Here is a 22,352-nt window from a genome sequence, read left to right as displayed (position 1 = left end):
TTAAAGGTGCTACTGCCATGACATTTTCACCACATGTCAGAAACAACCCATGCAATCCATACCTACAAAGAAACCAAAACAAATATGTTCAGAAAAATAAGTTATGTGTAAAAAAAATGGAATTACACAGGGAAAAAATATTGAAAACTGAAATTTATTTAATACTTCATACAAAATCCTTTGCTGGCAATGAGAGGCACTTCCTGTATGGAGAAACTAGTCGCATGCATTATTCGGGTATGATTTTGGCCCATTCTTCTACATAGTCTTCAAATCTTTAAGGTTTCATGGGCCTCTTCTATGAACTCGGATCTTTAGTTCTTTCTATAGATTTTCTATTGGATTCAAGTCAGGTGATTAGCTGGGCCATTCTAGCAACTTTATTTTCTTTCCTTGAAACCAATTGAGAGTTTCCTTGACTTCATGTTTAGGATCATTGTCTTGCTGAAATGCCCACCCTTGTTTCATCTTCATCATCCTGGTAGATGGCAGCAGATTTTTTATCAAGAACATCTTGGTACATTTTTCCATTCATCCTTCCTTCAATTACATAAAGTTTGCCAGTACCGTATGCTGGAAAACAGCCCCACACCATGATGTTCCCATCTCCAAACATCACTGTTGGTATGGGGGTGTTTTTGAGGTGAAGTGCAGTGCAATTTGACCTCCATACATGGTGCATATTCTGGTATCCAAAGAGTTCAATTTTGGTCTCATCTGACCAGACTATAGTCTCCCAGTATTTCACAGTCTTGTCTAAATGTGCAGCAAACTTTAAACGAGCTTCAACATGTTTTTTCTTCAGCAATGGAGTCTTGAGCAGAGAGCGAGAGCATGCATACAGGCCATGGCGGTTGAGAGCATTACTTATTTGTTTTATTTGAAACAATTGTACCTGCTAATTCCAGGTCTTTCTGAAGATCTCCACAAGTGGTCCTTGGCTCTTGGACAACTCTTCCGATAATTATTTTTACCTAGTTCTGGCTGGTTTATGGTGAAATTATGTTTTTTCCACTTCTGGATTATGGCCCCAACAGTGCTCACTGGAACATTCAAAAGTTTAGAAATCCTTATGTAACCAATGCCATCAGTGTGTTTTGCAACAATAAGGTTGCAAAGGTCTTGAGAGAGCTCTTTGGTTTTACCCATCATGAGATGTTTCTTGTTGGACACCTTGGTAATCAGACACCTATTTATTGGTCATCAGTTGAGACTGAACCAGCTGATATTAATTTGCACTGATAAGGGGCAGAATTGCTTTCTAATTAGACCCCTTTCACACTGGGGTGCTTTGCAGGCGCTACAGCGCTAAAAATAGCACCTGCAATGCGCCCTGAAAGAGCCACTGCTGTCTCTCCAATGTGAAATCCCTGAGGGCTTTCACACTGGAGCGGTGCACTGGCAGGATGCTAAAAAAAGTCCTGCTAGCAGCATCTTTGAAAATAGTGGCGCTTTACTGCCGACACACCCACCGCCCCAGTGTGAAAGGGGTCTAACTGATAGATTTCAGTTGGTGTCATGGCTTTCCATGCTCAGTTTTTTTTTCCCTGTGTCATTCCATTTTATGACACATAACTTAATTTCTGAACCTTTTTATTTTGGTTTCTTTGTATGTATGGATTGCATGGGTTGTTAATGACGTGGTCAAAATTTCATGTAAATAGCACCTTTACAAATATATTTACCTACAAAAATTGTGAAGTTTTTAATAATTATTTTACCCTCTGTATGTAGTGCAGTATACAATTTCAGCACGTCTTGCTGCCGGGACGAATTATCTCCAGTGCGCTCATGAAGAAGTTATGTCATCACAGGCTGGCCAATCAAGACGGCTGAACTGGGTGATGATGGAAGTTCTGGTGAGGGAGCTTGCATCGCTGGAAGGTAGGCAGGTATTGCAGTCTTTAGTTCCCCTGTAAGGCTACATGTACATTATCTCAATGTGCCTTTTTACTTACTCAGATGAAAACAAATGTGGTGGCAAAGAATGTGGCCTTTAATGCCCACATGCAGCATTAATGCGTCTATGGGTGGCAGAGGTTTCTGTGCTGAAAGTGCACTTACTGTGCATGCTCAGCACAAAGACCGAGCTGTCAAAGACATCTCTTGGTCTGCACTAAAGATTGGGAATTGGTGGGACCAAATTCCAATCATGTGATCGGCAATCACAGTGGTAATATGATTAGGCAGACATTCCCATCCCTCGTACATACCAGCTCAGTTAATCACTTGCCTACTGGGCACTTACACCCCCTTCCTGCCCAAGCCATTTTTCAGCTTTCAGCGCTGTCGCACTTTGAATGACAATTGTGCGGGCGTGCTACACTGTACCCAAACAATTTTTTTTATCATTTTCTTCACACAAATAGAGCTTTCTTTTGGTGGTATTTAATCACTGCTGGGTTTTTTATTTTTTACAAAAAAAAAAAAGACCAAACATTTTGAAAAAAAAATTTGTTTTTTACTTTTTTTCTGTCAGTAAATTTTGTAACTATGTAATTTTTCGCCTTCACTGATGTGCGCTAATGAGGCGGCACTGATAGGCTGAACTGGTGGGCATTGATGAGGCGGCACTTATTAGGTGGCACTGATGAGGAGGCACAAATATGCCGCACTTATGGGCACTGATGAACACTGATAGGCGGCACTGATGGGCACTGTTAGGTGGAACTGATGGGCACTAACAGGCGGCACTGGTGGGCACTCATGGGCATTGACAGCAGTGATGGGCATTGATGGGCAGCACTGACTGGCATCACTAATGGGCACTGATTGGTGGCACTGGTGGGCACTGATAGCTGGCATTGGTGGGCAATGGTGGGCACTGATTTGTGACACTACATTGCACTATTGTTAATCAGGGCACTGATGATCAGTGCCCTGATTACATTCCTAGCTGTCCCCTGTGAGGAGATGCCGCTGATTGGTTCTCCTCTCCTCACACTCTGTCAGTGTGAAGCGAGGAGCGCCAATTACCAGCGCTTCCTTGTTTACATGTGACTGGCTGTGATTGGACACAGCCGATCACATGGTTAAAGACATGTGGACTCGGCTCTTTACAGAGATCGGGGTTGTGTCCCCGCGGGCGCGCGAGATCGGCCTTTCTGGGATGCCGTCACATGACATCGTCCCAGAACGAGAGCCGCACCGCCCCGCCATCATTTGACGGTGGACGGGCGGTAAGCAGTTAAACCCGCTTCCTGCCCAGGCCAATTTCCAGCTTTCAGCGCTGTCACACTTTGAATGACAATTGTGTGGTCATGCAAAGCTGTACCCAAATTACATTTTTATCATTTTTTTCACACAAATAGAGCTTTCTTTTGGTGGTATTTAATCACTACTGGGGTTTTTATTTTTTGCTAAACAAATGAAAAAAGACCAAAAAAAACCCCCCCAAAAAACAAGAGCGTTTTCATAGCTTGCAAACAGGTAATTTTTCTCCTTCATTGATGTGCAGTGATGAGCATCAATAGGCATGGATAGGTGGTCCTGAAGGGCACTAATAGGTGGCACTGATAGGTAACACTGATGGGCACTGATTGGCAGCACTGATTGGTGGCAATGGTGGGCAGATAGGTGGCATGCAAGAACAAAGATAGGTGGCACTGATAGGCAGCACTGTTGTGCACTGGTAGGTGGCACTGGAGGGCACTGGCAGGTGGCACTAGTGGGCAAAGATGGGGTGGCAGTGGCTTTCTGTGTAAAGGACCGATGTCCCTCTGACAGTAACTGGTGATCGGGTTTTTTTTTTCGCCTCATGCTGTCAGGAGAAACGCTAGCTGATAACCTGCTCTGTTTACATCACGTGATCAGCTGTCATTGACTGACAGTTGATCACGTGGTAAGGGGTCAGGATCGGCCCCTTACTGCAATCTATGATCAGTCGAGTCTCCTCGACTCTTTGATCACAGAGTGTGTCTTGCGCCCCGCAGGGGGCCTGCAGGCCGCTCGAGCACGGGAGGACATTCATGGATGCTCTCCCGGCAATTAAGGCCCACACGGTAGCTGTGTTTCGGCTGTAGTGCGGGTAGGAAGGGATGCCAGGGAGGACAGGAAGGGGTTTTAAATTCTGAGATTCAAATTCATTAAAATATTAATAAGCTACGTGAAAAAATAAATTAAGCTAATGGAACATGCAGTTAATGTAATACACTGCATTGGGGGTCTGTTCAGATATAGGAATGTGTTCAATCTGCTAAATTTTGCCTTTAAGGGTCAATCCACCAAAAGCTAACATTACAGAAATAGGTGGATCATTCATCCATCGTCTTAAGCCTTAATAATCATAATGCAGCACAGGATATATAACTGCCTCGCTCTCCAAAATGTAAAATGAAATTAAAATCCAAATTGATTAGCATGGATTTGACAGCTTGGTGGGGCGGAGAACTCATCCCAGGTGTTGACAAGACATAAGAATTTAAAAGGTGATTCCACATCTACTAAACATTGAAATATCACTGTATTAGTTATCCACTAATATACACTGTGTGCACAATTATTAGACAAGTGAGTATTTTGAACAAATCATCATTTTTATGCATATTGTCCAACTCCAAGCTGTATAAACTTGCATGCTTATTGGATTTAAGCATATCAGCTGATGTACATTTGTGTAATAAGGGAGGGTATGGCCTAAGGAGAGCAACACCCTATATAAAGTTGTGCATAATTATTAGGCAGCTTCTTATCCTCGGGCAAAATGGGCCAGAAAAGATTTAACTGACTCTTAAAAAAAAATTTACATAGTCTTTCAGAGGGATGCAGCACTATTGAAATTGCTAAGGTATTGGAGTGTGATCAAACCAAACATTTTGTTGCAAATAGTCAAAACGTTTGCAAGAAAAGTGTGGAGAGATAAAGACACACATTAACTGCCAAAGATTTGAGAAGAATCAAATGTGAAGCTACCAGGATACCATTATCCTCCAGTGCTGTCATATTCCAGAACTGGAGTGCCTGGAGTGCCTACCTGGAGTGCCCAGAAGTACAAGGTGTTCAGTGCTCAGAGACATGGCCAAGGAAAGGAAGGCTGAAATACAACCACCACTGAACAAGACACATAAGTTGAAATATCAAGACTGGGCCAAGAAATATCTTAAGATTTTTCAAAGGTTTCATGGACTGATGAGATGAGAGTGACTCTTGATGGACCAGATGGATGGGGCTGTGGCTCAATCAGTAACGGGCACAGAGCTTTGAGTCGACTCAGATGCCAGTAAGGTGTAGGTGGGGTACTGGTATGGGCTGGTATTTTTGAACATGAGCTAGACCTTTTCGGGTTGAAGATGGACTCAAAATCAACTCCCAAATCTATTGCCAGTTTTTAGAAGACACTTTCTTCAAGCAGCGGTACAGGAAAAATCTTTCAAGACCAAGATATTTATGCAGGACAATGCTCCATCGAATGCATCAAAGTACTTAACTGTGTGGCAAGCCAGTAAAGGCCTTAAAGATGAAAGAATAATGACACGGCCCCCTCTCTCACCTGACCTAAACCCTATTGAGAACTTGTGGGCCCTTCTTAAAAGAGAGATTTACGGTGAAAGAAACCAGTACACACCTCTGAACAGTTTCTGGGAGGCTGTAGTTGCTGCTGCATAAAAAATTGACCGTCAACAGATCAAGAAACTGACAGGCTCCATGAATGGAAGACTTTTGACTGCTATTGAAAAAAGGGTAGCTAATATTGGTCAATGATTTTTTTGTTTTTTTTAATATTAGAAATGTTTATTTGTAAATTTTGAGTTGTTTCTTTATTAATCTCACTTTCACAGATGAAAATAAACAAGTGAGATGGGAACATTTTCATTTTTCATTTAGTTGCATAATAATTCTGCACACTAATAGTTGGCCAATAAATGTGCGCGCATACAGTGAGGGAAAAAAGTATTTGATCCCCTGCTGATTTTGTAGGTTTGCCCACTGACAAATAAATGATCAGTCTATAATTTTAATGGTAGGTTTATTTTAACAGTGAGAGACAGAACAACAACAAAAAATCCAGCAAAACGCATTTCAAAAAGTTATAACTTGATTTGCATTTTAATGCGTTAAACAAGTATTTGACCCCTTCGCAAAACACGACTTAGTACTTGGTGGCAAAACCCTTGTTGGCAATCACAGATGTCAGACGTTTTCTGTAGTTGGCCACCAGGTTTGCACACATCTCAAGAGGGATTTTTGCCCACTCCTCTTTGCAGATCCTCTCCAAGTCATTAAGGTTTCGAGGCTGACGTTTGGTAACTCGAACCTTTAGCTCCCTCCACATATTTTCTATGGGATTAAGGTCTGGAGACTGGCAAGGCCACTTCAGGACCTTAATATGCTTTTTCTTGAGCCTTTCCTTTGTTGCCTTGGCCGTGTATTTTGGGTCATTGTCATGCTGAAAAACCCATCCACGACCCATTTTCAATGCCCTGGCTGAGGGAAGGAGGTTCTCATCGAAAATTTGACGGTACATGGCCCCGTCCATCATTCCTTTGATGCGGTGAAGTTATCACATCCCCCTAGCAGAAAAGCACCCCCAAAGCATTTTTTTCCACCTCCATGTGTGACGGTGGGGTTACTGTTCTTGGGGTCATAGGCAGCATTTCTCCTCCTCCAAACACGGTGAGTTGAGTTGATGCCAAAGATTTTGGTCTCATCTGACCACAACACTCACCCGGTTCCCCTCTGAATCATTCAGATGTTCATTAGCAAACTTCAGATTGACTTGTACATGTGCTTTCTTGAGCATGGGGACCTTGTGGGTGCTGCAGGATTTCAGTCCTTCACAGCGTAGTGAGTTACCAATTGTTTTCTTGGTGACTATGGTCCTAGCTGCCTTGAGATCATTGACAAGATTCTCTTGTGTAGTTCTGGGCTGATCATTCACTGTTCTCATGATCAATGAAACTCTACGAGGTGAGATCTTGCATGGAGCCCCAGACCAAGGGAGATTGACAGTTATTTTGTGCTTCTTCCATTTGCAAATAATCGTGCCAACTGTTGTCACCCTCTTACCAAGCTGCTTGGCAATGGTCTTGTAGCCCATTTCAGCCTTGTGTAGGTCTACAATCTTGTCCCTGACATCCTTGGACAGCTCTTTGATCTTGGCCATGGTGAAAAGATTGGAATCTGATTGATTGCTTCTGTGGACAGGTGTCTTTTATGCAGGTAACAACCTGAGATTAGGAACACTCCTTAAGGGAATGCTCCTAATCTCAGCTCATTACCTGTATAGAAGACACCTGGGAGACAGAAATCTCCTCGACTGATGGAGGATCAAATACTTATTTCACTCATTAAAATATAAATTAATTTAACTTTTTTGAAATGCATTTTTCTGGATATTTTTGTTGTTATTCTGTGTCTCGCTGTTAAAATAAACCTAATAATAAAATTATAGACTGATCATTTCTTTGTCAGTGGGCAAACGTACAAAATCCGCAGGGGATCAAAATACTTTTTTCCCTCACTGTAGATATTCTCCTAAGAAAGCCAAACCTCGCTTTTACTTTCTTAAATACTCAGGCTTAAGGTTTATTAACATTTTGGATTGACAGAGAGCACTGTGGTTGTTCAATAATGAAATGAATCCTCAAAAATACAACTTGCCTAATAATAAGTGCACAGTGTAGGCGCCACAGCACAATCTTTTGTAGTAATCGATCCTATATTTCCTCTAATTTCTTTGCATGTTCAAGGCCTATTAAAGCTAATGGCCAATCAACTGTCACATGCAATTTGCATTATCATTAATAATATAAAGCACAGTCTTGTTCTGCACTGTACATGTTCTATAAACACTTATGTGTATTATCATCAATTATTGAAACAATATGTAAGTCTTGTTCAGTACTGTGCACGTGCTGTAAAGGCATACATTTTGTAGGCTCAAATGTCAGATGATTTATTTGCAGCAGAAATGGCAATGACTGCAGCCAGTTAAGTATTTTTAATGAAGCCACAGACAATTGCCTTTTTGAGAACATATTGCTTCATTGTTATTCTTACTGCTTGAGCCACCAAACAAACATCTTAGCAGTAGAAAGAAATGTATTGTCAGAGCACGTCCAAAATCGCCACAAGTCCCAGTGTGTATTTGTGTACTGTTAAACACAATTCATTGAAAAGCACACAACAATCCAGACTAAATTTTTCAGTGAATGTTCATAATAGCAGGTTGCATGCATTGTATTTATTTTTATGACTCTAAATTGTATTACTTGCACTGCTAAAAATCAGTTACCCACCAATGAAATTAAAATAGCAATCAAAAGATTGGTTGTGGTATGGTGTACGATTGCTGTTTAGGGTCTGGAACCAGGAGAATTATTAAAGCTCAATTGAAACATTTAAATCTATTACTGTAATACAGTCAGGCTGCATGTGCAGTAATAAACATGCTCCTCTTATTTTTTTTCTTTTATTTGCTATATGCTGGAGCAAGTATTAAAATACCATATGCTGGAAGCATGTTGAAGAGTTGAACTATTGCTTCTACAACTAAAGCAGAGGCCTGGGTCTGCAAAAGTTCTACAGGCTACCTACCTGGGCAGCTTCTGTCTTAAATCTTCTGTCTGCCAAAGTATACATGGTTCTATTGTCTGATGAAGTAAAGATACTAACTGCCTTGCTCCTTGTCCTTGCCTGGTATCTGGTTCGCATCTACTGTCTGCCGAAGTATACATTCTATCTGTCTTTCTGCTGCCCATCCTTGTTCACAACTACTGTCTGCTGAAATTTACATGCTGATTGCCCTTCTGCTGCGATCTCTGCTTGATATCTAAATCACATCTAATGCCTGTCCAAATATGCACACTCTGCCCTTCTGCTGCCAATCCTTGACTCGTAGCTTATATACTTCAGCAGAAAGAAGATCTAAACAAGATACCAGGCATGGATCGGTAGCAGAAAAGTAGTTAGCATGGATACTTCGGGAAAAAGAAAATGTGAACAAGATAACTGTTTGCATCTACTGTCTGCTGAAGTATACATGCGAACTACCCTTCTGCTGCCTATCCCTGCCTGGTATTTAATCACATCTACTGTCTGCCAAGTTTTACATGCTAACTGCCCTTCTGTGGCCTATCCTTGATTAGTATGTGGGTTTACATCTACTGACTGCTGAAGTATACCCACTGACTGCCCTCTTGCTGGCAATCCTTGATTGGTATGTGGTTCACATCTACTGACTGCTGAAGTATACATGCTGAACTGCTCTTTTGCTGGCAATCCTTGCCCTATAACTTATTTGCATCTGTGGTCTGCTGAAATATAAACGCTGACTGCCCTTCTGCTGCCGAGGCGTGGCCAAGATGGCGATCTGAGAGGAAGCAGTTTTTAGAGCTCTGCTGGAGATCCGTCAATAAATTCTTACTTCTGACTGACTTTCTTGCCACAAATCATCTAGAACCGATCCGGATGCCATACAGAACAGGGCACAGGGGAAAGAAGCTTCGTTTTCCGCCGGGAGAGGAGGATACAGCTCCAAAAGTGGTTCCCCACGTGCAAACCTCCCCTGGACGAGCAAGGAATATGGCGTCTCAGACGGAGATGGAGGAGCAATCGGACGTGCAGCGACACGGCTTTCAGGAAGTAATGGCCGCGATAGCCTCATGCCAAACTGCCCTGACTAACAAAATAGAAGCTGTACAACTGGATGTTAGCCTCATCCGACAGGACTTTGACAAACTCTGTGCATGGGTGTCGGACGCGGAGCAGCATGTGGGGCTGACGGAGGACACAGTCGCGGAACACACAGCGTCGATCCGCACCCTAAAAACGAAGGTCAGAGCGCTGGAATATAAAGTCGATGACGCGGAAAACAGGATTCGGAGGAATAACCTCCGCATCATTGGCATGCCAGAAGGCGCGGAAGGAAAAAACCCCACGGTCTTTGTGGAGGAGCTACTACGGGGACTGCCGCAGTTTTCGCCCTTCTGCTGCCGATCCTTGCCTGATATCTGATTTATGCCTTCTGTCTGCAATTTTGCATAGGATGTTTTACCTTTTCTTACGGTCACTGAGCATCTGGTTTACTTCTCCTGCCAGCCAAATTTTTCACCAAAGTTAGGTAGCCAAATTTAAGTTTTATAATAGGACTATTTAAAGCAATTTTGTGAGTAGCAATATTTCCTAAATGTATGTCTTGCCCCCCTTCCCTGCTTACAATTACAAATCTTGAACCTTAAATTAGTCACCATTTTTATCATAGTAGAATGTTACAAGCTTGTGCATTCTTAAAGTAGGTCTCTGCCACTCCAGGATTGCTCACCCCTGTTCTAATCCTCAATAAAAGCCTTGATATGAGAAATGGGGTGTTATTTGAAATATGCTGAGCTCCACTGCTGTCATTATTTAGTACAGAGATGCTCTAACAATTTTCTTAAGGGAACTCACATTGTGATTTGTGCTAACATAAGACAGCTTTCAAGGCTGAGCGATGGATCTGCAATGACATACTAGTTTAGCTAATAGGTTTGTGAATTGTTAGAAAGAAAGGGGGTGGGAAGGATCCCAGTAGACAATCAAACACTGGACACGTGACCTTGACTATAAGATTTTTTCAGAGCAATTTCCTGCTAAAGATGATTTGAATATAATTCTGATTTCGTCTGTGCAGCTGCAGAAGCAGTGATGTGGAAAGAATAGAATGTCAGCAGGCTGTGAATGAAAACTATTTATTTACATATTAAAGACTCCACTATTCAATTTCATTTTACCTGAAATCTACTAAGATATTCCGGCAGCATCTCTGCTTCTGTCTTGTCCGAGTCCTCAGGGCACATTGAAGTGTCTTCTGAAACTTCATCATTTTCAGATGCAACTTTTTCTGTCTCACCTGAAATGGCAGACTCCAGCGCCAATTTTAAAATTTCAATCTGTGGAAATAACAATCAAACAATGCTAAAAATGTATATCCAATCTTATTTATTTCTTTTTAATCTGAAAAAGATATGCGATTGTCAAAATGTGCTAAAATCTACTGTAAAATTATTAGATTGGAGAAACAAACATATTCAAACTTCAGGAGTCAATAAATCTCAATTTTTTTAATAATGCTGATACTGTAATGTATAGTCACTGTTGCACATTTCCTCCACGTGAAACATATGAAAGTTCTCCCAGATTTCCCTGGGTATGCATTTGCATATGCAGCATCATTCAGGGATTTCTGTTGCCTGCTGGTTTACAGAAACGTAGTGAGTGAGCATTTGCTATACCAGTATATAAGCATCTTGATCAATAATTGCTATCTTACTAGATAAAAGAGGCTTTAACTGAGGTCATCCCCAGGAGGTTGCACATAATATTTAGTAAAGGTTATTTTATAAAACATTGTGAGAGTCTGCTGACCTACTGCAAGAGATGGTTAGGGTCTGAGGATGTGCTACAGGTGTGGTTCGAAACTAGAGATATAATGCAAGAGGCAGGTAAACTGGCCATAGATGGTTTTAAATTTCGGTTCAGCAGGGTTCAGACAAATTTTGATCCATGTATGGCCACCCTTATTCGACAATCAGCAGCTGCAGCCACTGATCCGTGTATTCTGACAGTGGAGGAGTCCTACTGTCAGAATACAATCGTTTAGCAAGGATAATTGCTCCATCCCACCTCACTGTGGATGGAAGAATCTGTTCATTTTTTTTTCAATGAGCTTGCTGTTCTCCTTTAGAAAATGGGGACATGGTACATGAGGATATAAGGGATCACTGCTATGGCAGCTTCTTTACAAATCAATGCTCCCAGGCTGCTAGAGTCCTCAGGCCACACAACAAGTACAAAAGAGATGCATTTGACCTCAAGACCACAAGTTGGGCACTTGGATCTAGGCAGGTATAAGCCAGTGACAGTTAGTGTAACATGGGTTGCACTTTTTTTTTTTTTTTTACACTAGTTTAAAGTGGTTAAAACAGATGGACTGCACCATTCTGTCTTGTAAGTATAATGGCACAAATAAACATCACCCTAGTAGTGAACAAAAACAAAACCAACATATTTAAAGACAGGCAACAGGTGATCTTATTCTAGAGACCGATAAATCTGTTATTCATTTCACAGACTGCAGTGTCTTTCTGAAGCCTCCCTCTTCTCTTTCCACAATTGTGTTGCAATATGTCATTATTTATAACAACGCTATAAGGAAAAAGGCCAATGATGGACAGGTGTGGAAGGCCATGGAAAGAGTGGGCATTGATAAGTAAAACACACATCCTGTGCCAATGTTTACCTTTTATATCCTCTTAAAAACATGGTTATTCTGTACCTATAGAAATCTTTTTTATGTATTATCTTCCACAGTTTTAAACACCACTATTAGGGGTGTTTAGTGTTTTATTTTTCTGCCTCTAAACGCCTCTCCATGTTAGCCTATGTGGCAATGCACAGATAGACGTTTACAGGAGTTTAGAGGCAGAAAACAAAACCCAGGGCCTTACACTTATGCAGCACATTTGCCCAGAAAAGATAACAGTTATGGTTCTACAACTACATCAGGATTGCTCATTAAGCATAGTGGTGCACCTCTGTAACTTTATGAACAATCACTAAATAGAAAGTGTATGTGATGGGAGTCACTCTGGGCTGGGGAGGGGCTTGGGGAACCCAGGTTACCTTGGAGAGCACTGGAAGCTCCTTGTCCAGCTCCCCCAGCCCCTCCTATGTGTCTATTAGGGGCACAGGGTGACCGAGAACCCCAGTCTGATCTCAAGAATACATGAAGATAAAGTCCACCGTTCACCAGAGACCATTGCTAGATGGGTTGAGGTGGGGTGGGGGTTGCTATGTGTGTGTTAGGTGTGGCTGTATTCTATTGTGCATGTCCATCTGCCGTGGGAACAACCTATTATGGGATGTACAAGTCCATGTGTATTTGCTGTGAGAGGGGGGGGTAATTCCTTCAACAGCTCTCCCTACTGATTGGACAGTTTACTGATGAGAAGTTTGAATATCTCTGTGTACCGGTGTTTCATTAAACAGTCCATGTTCCAGCTTGGAGCCAAACAAGTCCTGCCTTGTTCCTGGTTGTAATATGCGGCAATAGTATCTAATATTTATATTCAGACTGGAGGAAGCGGTATATGACGAAAGCACTCAAGTGGAGTGTGGGACGTTTCATTACAGCGTAAATCACATATTTCATCCACCCAACTACAGTTGCCATTACAACACCAAAAGGGGATGTCACACTCTGTATTATAGACTAAATAATTGGTGAATACATCAGCAAGAAAAGGACAGTTTCATGGTAGGGCAGGGAAATACAAAATACAATACAGGGATCAGGAATTACTAGGCGTCATAAAAAGCTGGCAGGTTATTCAGCTCATTGGAACCCAAAGCAATATTCACTGTGTGATATTAAACACATCTGGAAGAGTCTGTGCAGCATATGAAACATCTGACTCTGTCTGTGTAAAAAGGTTCTGAGGAGTTATTGTGAGCCTTTCTGCGACACATTAACCCAAAGGTTTAAATACAGCCAATGCAAGCATACAACTACTACAGGTTCCAGCAGAATACATGGCCCAGTACTGTCTGCCCTTTTTGCATTTGGCAATTAATCTTAGATAGAATTTAGTTCAGGCACACCTTTAAGACTATTGTGAAGGCAATTTGTCTGCTGCAGTGTTATTGCTTTAGAATGGCACTGGACTCTGTTGATGTTGCTAAAGAGCCACAGAAGGTTGCTAGGCCTCTGCATTCATCTGCATGTCAACTAGAAAATACAGCATGCACTGTGCCCCATAACATTATTTACTATACAAGAAATCAATAAACCAAACATGAAAACATTATGTCATATCCTTTCAAAGAACAGTAAAAACATGCAACCTAGAAGGCGGCCAATACAGATATCAGTGTTGTGTGACTACAGGTAACAATGTGCTTCGTATACAGCAATGGTGACAAGAGAAAGCAGAACAGACAAGGCCTTGGGCCAAGTAAAAATGGAATTCTGCTAGCAATCTTTACAGAAGAGTTAATTGGGAAGCCCTGGCAGACACACAACATTATTTGGCTATGTAGATAAAAGCAATTGGGCAGGTTTTGCTGCATGTTGGCACAGTCCTCGCTTGCATTCACTTGCTCATTAAGGAAATAATCTGACAGGAACATAATTAAACAAAACCCAGCATGATCTCCAAAACATGCCAGGCTCCCTTTTACAGGAAATCGCTAACACTTCCTGAAGGTATACTGTACTATTCTGTATGGTACATTGTGTTAAAGTAAACCTTCCTTGGAGCACGTAAACTGCCTACAGGGTTGGAAATCAACAACTACCTGCAGGGTTCAATTCCAGACACCTCGTGTTACCGGTGAGCACAGTTAGCTCAATGGGTGCCCCAAATTCTACAGTGTTAGATAATGAAAACCAACTAGAGCCTGCATAGTTGTTGTGTAGCCCTCCCATTTCTTATGGTTAGTGAGGACACTTGTCACATTTGCACACAACAGCCAGACTTTCACAACAAGAATGTGCTTATTGACAGCCAGATAATATCATTCATCCAGACGGCATTGTATAGCATGCCTACATGTCTTTCATTCTGTGATGTGCCATGCACAACGGTCTGTGTTGTCCATGTTCACAAAGAATACCATTAAAACCATAACTTAAAAGATAATATAGAATATACAGTATTATAAAAGAAAAGAAAATAACAAAAACAAAACCTAAATGTTTTTCGGAACCTGTGAACTGCATCATTTGGGTTCTGGGTATTTATATCACCCATTCTGAGCAATAAATAAGTGAGCAGCCCAACACAGAGTCCACATGCCTGTCTCCAAACAGCAATCCTTCAGTGAAGCAAATGCAAACCTGAATCTTCTAGTCTCTCCTTGCTTGCTCTGTTACATCACATGCTAGAGCAACCCTTCTCAACCTTAACACAGAGGAACCCTGAAATTACTTTCAGGCCTCAGAGGACCCCTGCTAAAGTTACTGTATCTACAGATCACAAAGCTTTACCATATACATTTAGTTTTGACATAAGACTAAATAAAATAAGTAATGTGGTGTACAATTGTATTTGACAACTAGGGCTCCTCTATACAACAAAATAATACTCATCATTAATAGTAGTCATCAATAATAACTTATCAATGATGCTCATCAATAATACTCTTCATATAATAATGGCAGAAAAGAAAGGCTAACCGCGAAATTGTGTTTGTCCACATTGATAGTCAGTAGAAAAATGTCCATATGCAGTCAGTATTGTGCTCCTCTTATTATTATTATACGCAATATTATTATACGCGATTTCTATAGCGCCAACAGTTTACGCAGCGCTTTACAATGTACACAATTACAGTACAGTTCAATACAAAAGGTACATGAGGGCCCTGCTCGTAGAGCTTACATTCTAAAGGGAGGGGGTGGTGGTACAAAAGGTAATAGCTGCAGAGAATGATTTGATGGGGGTGGCTCAGGGATAGTTGTTATGTGGGCGTGGGATAGGCTACCCTGAATAAATGAGTTTTCAGGGATCTCCTAAAGGTGGACAGGGTAGGGGCTGATCGGACATACTGGGGCAGGGAGTTCCAGAGGATGAGAGAGGCTCTGGAGAAGTCCTGAAGGCAAGCATGGGAGGAGGTAACAAGGGAGCTAGAGAGCAGGAGGTCCTGGGAGGAGCGGAGGGGACGATTTGGGCGATATCTGCAGATGAGGTTGGTGATGTAGATGGGGGCGATGTTGTGAATGGCCTTGTATGTTATGGTTAGCATTTTGAATTTTACACGGTGGGGTAGGGGAAGCCAGTGAAGAGATTGGCAGAGAGGGGCGGCAGTCATGGATCGATTAGTGAGGTGTATTAGTCTAGCAGCAGCATTCATAATAGACTGAAGGGGGGATAGCCTGCTTAAGGGTAGGCCATTAAGGAGAGAGTTGCAGTAGTCAAGGCGGGAAATAATCAAGGAGTGAATAAGTTGCTTTGTGGTGTCATTAGTCAGGAAGGGTCGAATTCTGGAGATGTTGAGGAGGTTAAGGTGGCAGGATTTAGCCAGTGATTGGATATGGGGGCTGAAGAAGAGGTCAGAGTCAAGGATTACACCCAGGACCCTGGCATGTGTGGAGGGAACAATGGTTGTGTTGTTGATATTAATGGTGAAGTCACGGGGGGGACCGTGAAGGAGGAAATATAACAAGCTCAGTTTTAGAAAGATTAAGTTTGAGGAAGTGGACAGGGCCCCCCTTAGAGTGGTGGTCACTGCAAGAAAGACCCTCTTAGATTGGTGATCACTGAGAAAGGACTCCTTTAGATTGGTGATCAGTTGGCGGACCACCTTAGATTGGTAGTCAGTAAAGAAAGATCCCCTTAGATTGGTGGTCAGTGGTTGAAGGACCACCTTTTGTTGGTAGTCAGTGGTAGAAAAGCCCCATTACACTGCTGGTCTGCGCACAATATGCCCATTGCTTTGGTCTTTAGTTGGAAGAATGCTCACAAAATCAGTCATCAGTGGAAGAATACCCCCTTACATTCTGTATAGCTAAAAAGAAAATTCTCGTCAGTGGTTCCTTATCAAGGAACCCCTGGCAAGTTTTGGAGGAACCCTAGGGTCAGCGGCGTCACTAAGGTTGGTGTCACCTGGTGCGGCAAAACATGGTGTCACCCCCCTTCAGGCACTGAGCAGGCTAGTGCATCGGTGCAGCTCTCCCCCCTTAGCCTGCCATAGTGGATGGAACCAGCATGGGATTAGGGAGATGGATGGAGCTGGAATGGGATCGGGAGATGCATGGAGCTGGGATGAGATCGGGGGATGGATGGAGCTGGGATGGGATCTTTGATTTGGAGGGGGGGGTAGAGAATATGTGCTAGGGGGTGCATGGTAAGGAAAGAGGAATTGTGCTGGGGGGGTCAAATTTTAAATCTGCCCCCATCCTTCTAGTACAAGTCCTCTCTAACCCAAAACAAAGCACCCCCTTGCACATATGCACTAACCCCCACCCCCTCCCTAAAATCACTCCTGGCAGCATAAAGGTTACCTGCCAATGCCCAACCCCCCCTTCTGCAATATTGCTGTTACTACAGACCTCACCGCTGGGCAGATGTTGTAGCGTGGTGTCCCTCCCCATCCTCCTCAGCTCTTCCTCCCAGCCTGTGTACTTAAATCGTCAGAGCCGAGGAGGAGGCGACTATAGTCCGGTCTGCAATGAGTGAGAGCAGGGAGATAGATGTGATTGTGGCACGAGGGTGAGTGGGACACTTGGACACCGGGCACTCTGTCTGTCTCTGCCTCACTCCCCGCACATCGCATGGAGCTTAGATCGCGGAAGGGAAGGAGAAGGGAGCCGCGGCACCGATGCCAGACTGCGCCTGGTGTCACCCGGGTGCGGGCCACACCCCCATAGCGACGGCACTGCCTAGGGTTTAATGAAATCCTGGTTGGGAACATCTGTGTTTGGGGTTCAAAAACATACTTTTTTCTATTTCACCCTTCTCATGTACCCTGTGCTAGTGTTTCATGGACTGGTATGTATGTGGAGTTTGGAACAAAGGGGCCTACAGTGTATTTTTTTGCAAGCATTTCAGCAAAAATGGGTAATATATCTGATCAAGCCAACAGTCAATTGTACTCAATATATTATAGATTTCTAAAGAGCAGGACTTTTTATATATAGCACTTCTCTAAGAAACAATAAACTAAATTAAAAGACTTGTAGGGTCAGTTCTGTAAAATCACGGGGCTTTAGATCATCCCTCTAATCTTGCAAAAGCTAAACACTTAATTATTGTAAAAAAAAAAAAAAAGACTATCCTAATTTTTATAAAGAAAATGTTTAAGAGTCTATAGATAAATGTTGGAATGTTGGTGTTTCTTCATTGTGGGGCAGAATTGTGTAAGATAACCTGTGGATTAACAATGTGTCTAGCATGTTGGGACATATATCGGCCATATGCCTACATAACCACAGCGGCACTTCTGTGTGGATACTAAGATTTAAATGGTTTGATATGTTCAATGACCAGTGACCACAGAAGCTTGGTGTGAAGGAGAGAACTGTTGGCGCGATTATTCGCAAATGGAAGACATACAAAATAAACATCAATCACCTTTGGTCTAGAGCTCCATGCAGGTTTTCGCCTCATGGGACAAGAATGAGCATGAGAAAAGTGGTGGATCAGCCCAGAACTACATGGGAGGAGCTTGTGAATGATCTCAAGGCAGTTGGGACCACAGTCACCAAACAAGCCACTGGTAGCACAATACTCCACCATGGATTGAAATCCTGCAGCGCCCGCAAGGTCCCCCCCTCCTTAAGAAGGCACATATACAGGCCCAACTGAAGTTTGTCAATGAACTTCTAAATGATTTAGAGAAAAATTGAAAGTGCCCTTTCAGATGAGACCTGTTTGGAGGAAGAAAAATGCTGACTATGACCCTAAGAACATCAGCCTTACAGTCAAGCATGGAGGTGGAAACATTATGCTTTGGGGCTGTTTCTCTGCTAAAGGTACAGGCTGACTTTGCCGTATTGAGGGGCCAAGTACAGTGAAACCTTGGATTGCGAGCATAATTAGTTCCAGAAACATGTTTGTTATCCAAAGCACTTGTATATCAAAGCAAATTTCCCCATAAGAAATAATGAAAACTCAGATGATTTGTTCCACAACCATTTATTCATAGGTCCTCCAGTTTATAGTCCAAATAAAAAGATTATAGCAATGTGACCAGGTTGTGTAACCATAAAATGTCGATCCACAAATGGAAGCCTCCACAAGGGGATTAGAAGCAAAATCCATCAGGATCTACAGAGTATAAAAGAGAAGAGAGGCGCCTCTAAGTGTAGCAATATGTTGCTAAATGTTGTACCTTCTTTAAATGTAACCATATTGCTACACTTAGAGGTGCCTCTCTTCTCTTTTATACTCAGTTGTGACATGATGCTACTGCTACTTGTATATCAAGTCAAATATTTATTAAAAAATGTTGCTGGTCTTGCAAAACGCTCTAAAACCAAGGTTTTACTTTTTTGTAATATCTTGGATGAGAACCTTCTTCATTCAGCCAGAACACTGAAGATGCGTCGTGGATGGGTCTTCAAGGATGACAATGACCCAAAACATACCATAAAAGCAACAAAGGAGTGGCTCAAGAAGAAGTACATTAACCACTTCCCACCCGGCCTATAGCAGATTGACGGCTGGCAAGTGGTTCTGTTATCTTGACTGGGCGTCATATGACGTCCAGCAGGATAACATGCCAGTGTGCTCCCGCGGGGGTGCGCGGGACAGCGATCGCGATCTCTGATGATGGTAAGGAGCCTCTGACAGAGGCTTCTTACAACGTGATCAGCTGTCACCAATCACAGCTGATTCTCGCGTGAACCAGGAAGTGCCGGTAAAAGGCATTCCTTGGTTCACGCTGACAGGGAGAGCCGATCGGCGGCTCTCCCTGTCAGAGGGGGGGTCTGTGCTGATAAATCAGCACATTGATTATCAGCACAGCCCCCATCAGAAGTGCCAATCAGCTGCCAATCAATGCCAAATAGCTGCCAGTCAGTGCCACTCAGTCTCCCAGTGTCCACCACAGTGCCAATCAGAGCCCATCACAGTGCCAGTCAGAGCCCACAGTGCCAATCAGTGCCTCATCATCAGTGCTGTCCATCAGTGGCATCTATTAGTGACCATCAGTGCCCCCTGTCAGTGCCGCCTGTCAGTGACGCCCATCGGTGCCCATCAGTGCTGCATATCAGCATCAATGCCACCTTATCAGTGCCCATGAGTGCCACTTCATCAGTGCTCGTCAGTGAAGGAGAAAACAAAATTTTATGACAGAAACTAAGAAAAACTTTTTTTTTTCAAAAATTTCGGTTTTAGTTTGTTTAGCAAAAAATAAAAAACCCCAGAAGTGATCAAATACAACCAAAAGAAAGCTCTATTTGTGGGAAGAAAATGATAAAAATTTAGTTTGGGTATAGTGTTACATGACCACACAATGGTAAGTGCAACAGCGCTGAAAGCTGACAGTCCTGAGCAGGATTGGTTATTGCCTGGTATGGAAGTGATTAAGATCATGGAATGCCCTAGCCAGTCTCAAGACCTTAGTCCTTTGGAAAATTTATGGAGGGAGCTGAAACTGAGTTGCCAAGCGACAGCCAAGAAACCTTAAAGTGGGATGTAAACCCTCACATATGACCAGTGAAGTGAATAGCCTCAGATGATACACAGTGATGAAACAAATCCCCCTACATAAGTTTTACACATATATCTGCTGTCTTCATCTTTACATACTGTTTAGAAAGTTTTGATCGTGTTAGGAGATTTTCTCTTCCTGTTTAACACGGAGTGTGAAGTCTGGGCATACAGCCAAGACAGCTGATTGGAGGAAAGGCACACACTCCCTCTCTCCACATAGGCAAAGACTCTCAGAGGTGTTCTGTGACCAGGCAAGCTGCCTGCTAATCTATTTATAGCTCCCTCCGGGACACAAAACTCCAGCTGCTTTTATCATATGTGTTGGAGAACTTGTCAGGAGTTATCAGGCTGCTAACAGAGGAACGGGGCAGGAGAAAGATACGGAACATAGTGCTTTCAAGAAAGATAAGAAAACACTGCAGATATACAGTGCCTTGAAAAAGTATTCATAGCCCTGGAAATTTTCCATATTTTGTCACGTTACAAACAAAAACATAAATGCATTTTATTGGGATTTTATGTGAAAGACCAACACAAAGTGGCACATAATTGTGAAATGGAAGGAAAATGATAAATGGTTTTCAAAATGTTTTACAAATAAATATGTGAAAAGTGTGGCGTGCATTTGTATTCAGCCCCCCTGAGGTAATACTTTGTAGAACCACCTTTCCCTGCAATTACAGCTGAAAGTCTTTTTGGGTGTGTCTCTACTAGCTTTGCACATCTACAGAGTGACATTTTTGCCCATACTTCTTTGCAAAATAGCTCAAGCTCTGTCAGAATGGATGAAGAGCAGCTATTTTCAAGTCTTGCCACATATTCTCAATTGGATTTAGGTTTGGCGTTTGACTGGACCATTCTAACACATTAATTAATATGCTTTGATCTAAACCATTCCATTGTAGCTCTGGGTGTATGTTTAGGGTCGTTGTCCTGCTGGAAGGTGAACCTCTGCTCCAGTCTCAAGTTTTTTACAGACTCTAACAGGTTTTCTGCTAAGATTGCCCTACATTTGGCTCCATCCATCTTCCCTGTCCGTGCTAAAGAAAAGCATCCCCACAAAATGATGCTGCCACCACCATGTTTCGCAGTGGGGATGGTGTGTTCAGGGTAATGTGCAGTGTTCGTTTTCCGCCACACATAGCGTTTTGCTTTTGGGCCAAAAAGTTCAATATTGGTCTCATCTGACCAAAGCACCTTCTTTCACTTGTCTGCTGTGTCCCCCCACATGGCTTCTCGCAAACTGCAAACAGGACTTCTCTTGGCTTTCTTTCAACAATGGCTTTCTTTTTGCCACTCTTCCATAAAGGCCAGATTTGTGGAGTACACGACTAATAGTTGTCCTGTGGACTGATTCTCCCACCTGAGCTGTGGATCTCTGCAGCTCCTCCAGAGTTACCATGGGCCTCTTGGCTGCTTTTCGGAGGATTGCTCTCCTTACCCAGCCTGTCAGTTTAGGTAGACGGGTATGTCTTGGTAGGTTTGCAGTTGTGCCATCCTCTTTCCATTTTCGGATGATGGATTGAACAGTGCTCCGTGAGATGTTCAAAGCTTGGGATATTTTTTTATAACCTAACCCTGCTTTAAACTTCTCCACAACTTTATCCCTGATCTGTCTGGTGTGTTCCTTGGCCTTCATGATGCTGTTAGTTCATTAAGGTTCTCCAACAAACCATTGAGAGCTTCACAGAACAGCTGTACTTATACTGAGATTAAATTACACACAGATGAACTCTATTTACTAATTAGGTGACTTCTGAAGGCAATTGATTCCACTATATTTTACTTAGGGGTATCAGCGTTAAGGGGGCTGAATATAAATGCACACCACACTTTTCAGATATTTATTTGTAAGAAATTTTGAAAACCATATATAATTTTTCTTCCACTTCACAATTATGTGCCACTTTGTGTTGGTCTGTCACATAAAAGCCCAATAAAATCTGTTTTTTGTAACATGACCAAATGCTGAACATTTCAAGGAGTATGAATACTTTTTCAAAGCACTGTATGTGCCCAGCTCAAATTTAATGAATCGGGTTTACAACCACTTTAAGGATTTGGAGAAGATCTGTAAAGAAGTGTGGACCAAAATCCCTCCTGAGATGTGTGCAAACCTGGTAACCAACTACAAGAAGCGTCTTACCTCTGTGCTTGCCAACAAGGGGTTCTCCAATAAGTACTAAGTCATGTTTTGCTTGGGGATCAAATACTTAT

At 42.5% G+C, this 22,352-nt stretch overlaps 1 protein-coding gene across 1 annotated transcript in view; it reads right to left on the bottom strand.

The window, feature by feature from the left end:
- Window positions 1-22,352, bottom strand: part of MRPS27 (mitochondrial ribosomal protein S27) — a 176,004-nt gene that overhangs the window by 2,618 nt on the left and 151,034 nt on the right. The window contains exon 10 of the mRNA XM_073624391.1: window positions 10,710-10,868. Coding sequence (XP_073480492.1) covers window positions 10,710-10,868 — 159 coding nt within the window. The remainder of the gene's footprint in view (window positions 1-10,709; window positions 10,869-22,352) is intronic.

Source organism: Aquarana catesbeiana, linkage group LG01 (genome assembly GCF_042186555.1).
Source record: "Aquarana catesbeiana isolate 2022-GZ linkage group LG01, ASM4218655v1, whole genome shotgun sequence".
Taxonomy (NCBI): domain Eukaryota; kingdom Metazoa; phylum Chordata; class Amphibia; order Anura; family Ranidae; genus Aquarana; species Aquarana catesbeiana.
This window is presented reverse-complemented; position numbering and strand designations above follow the sequence as displayed.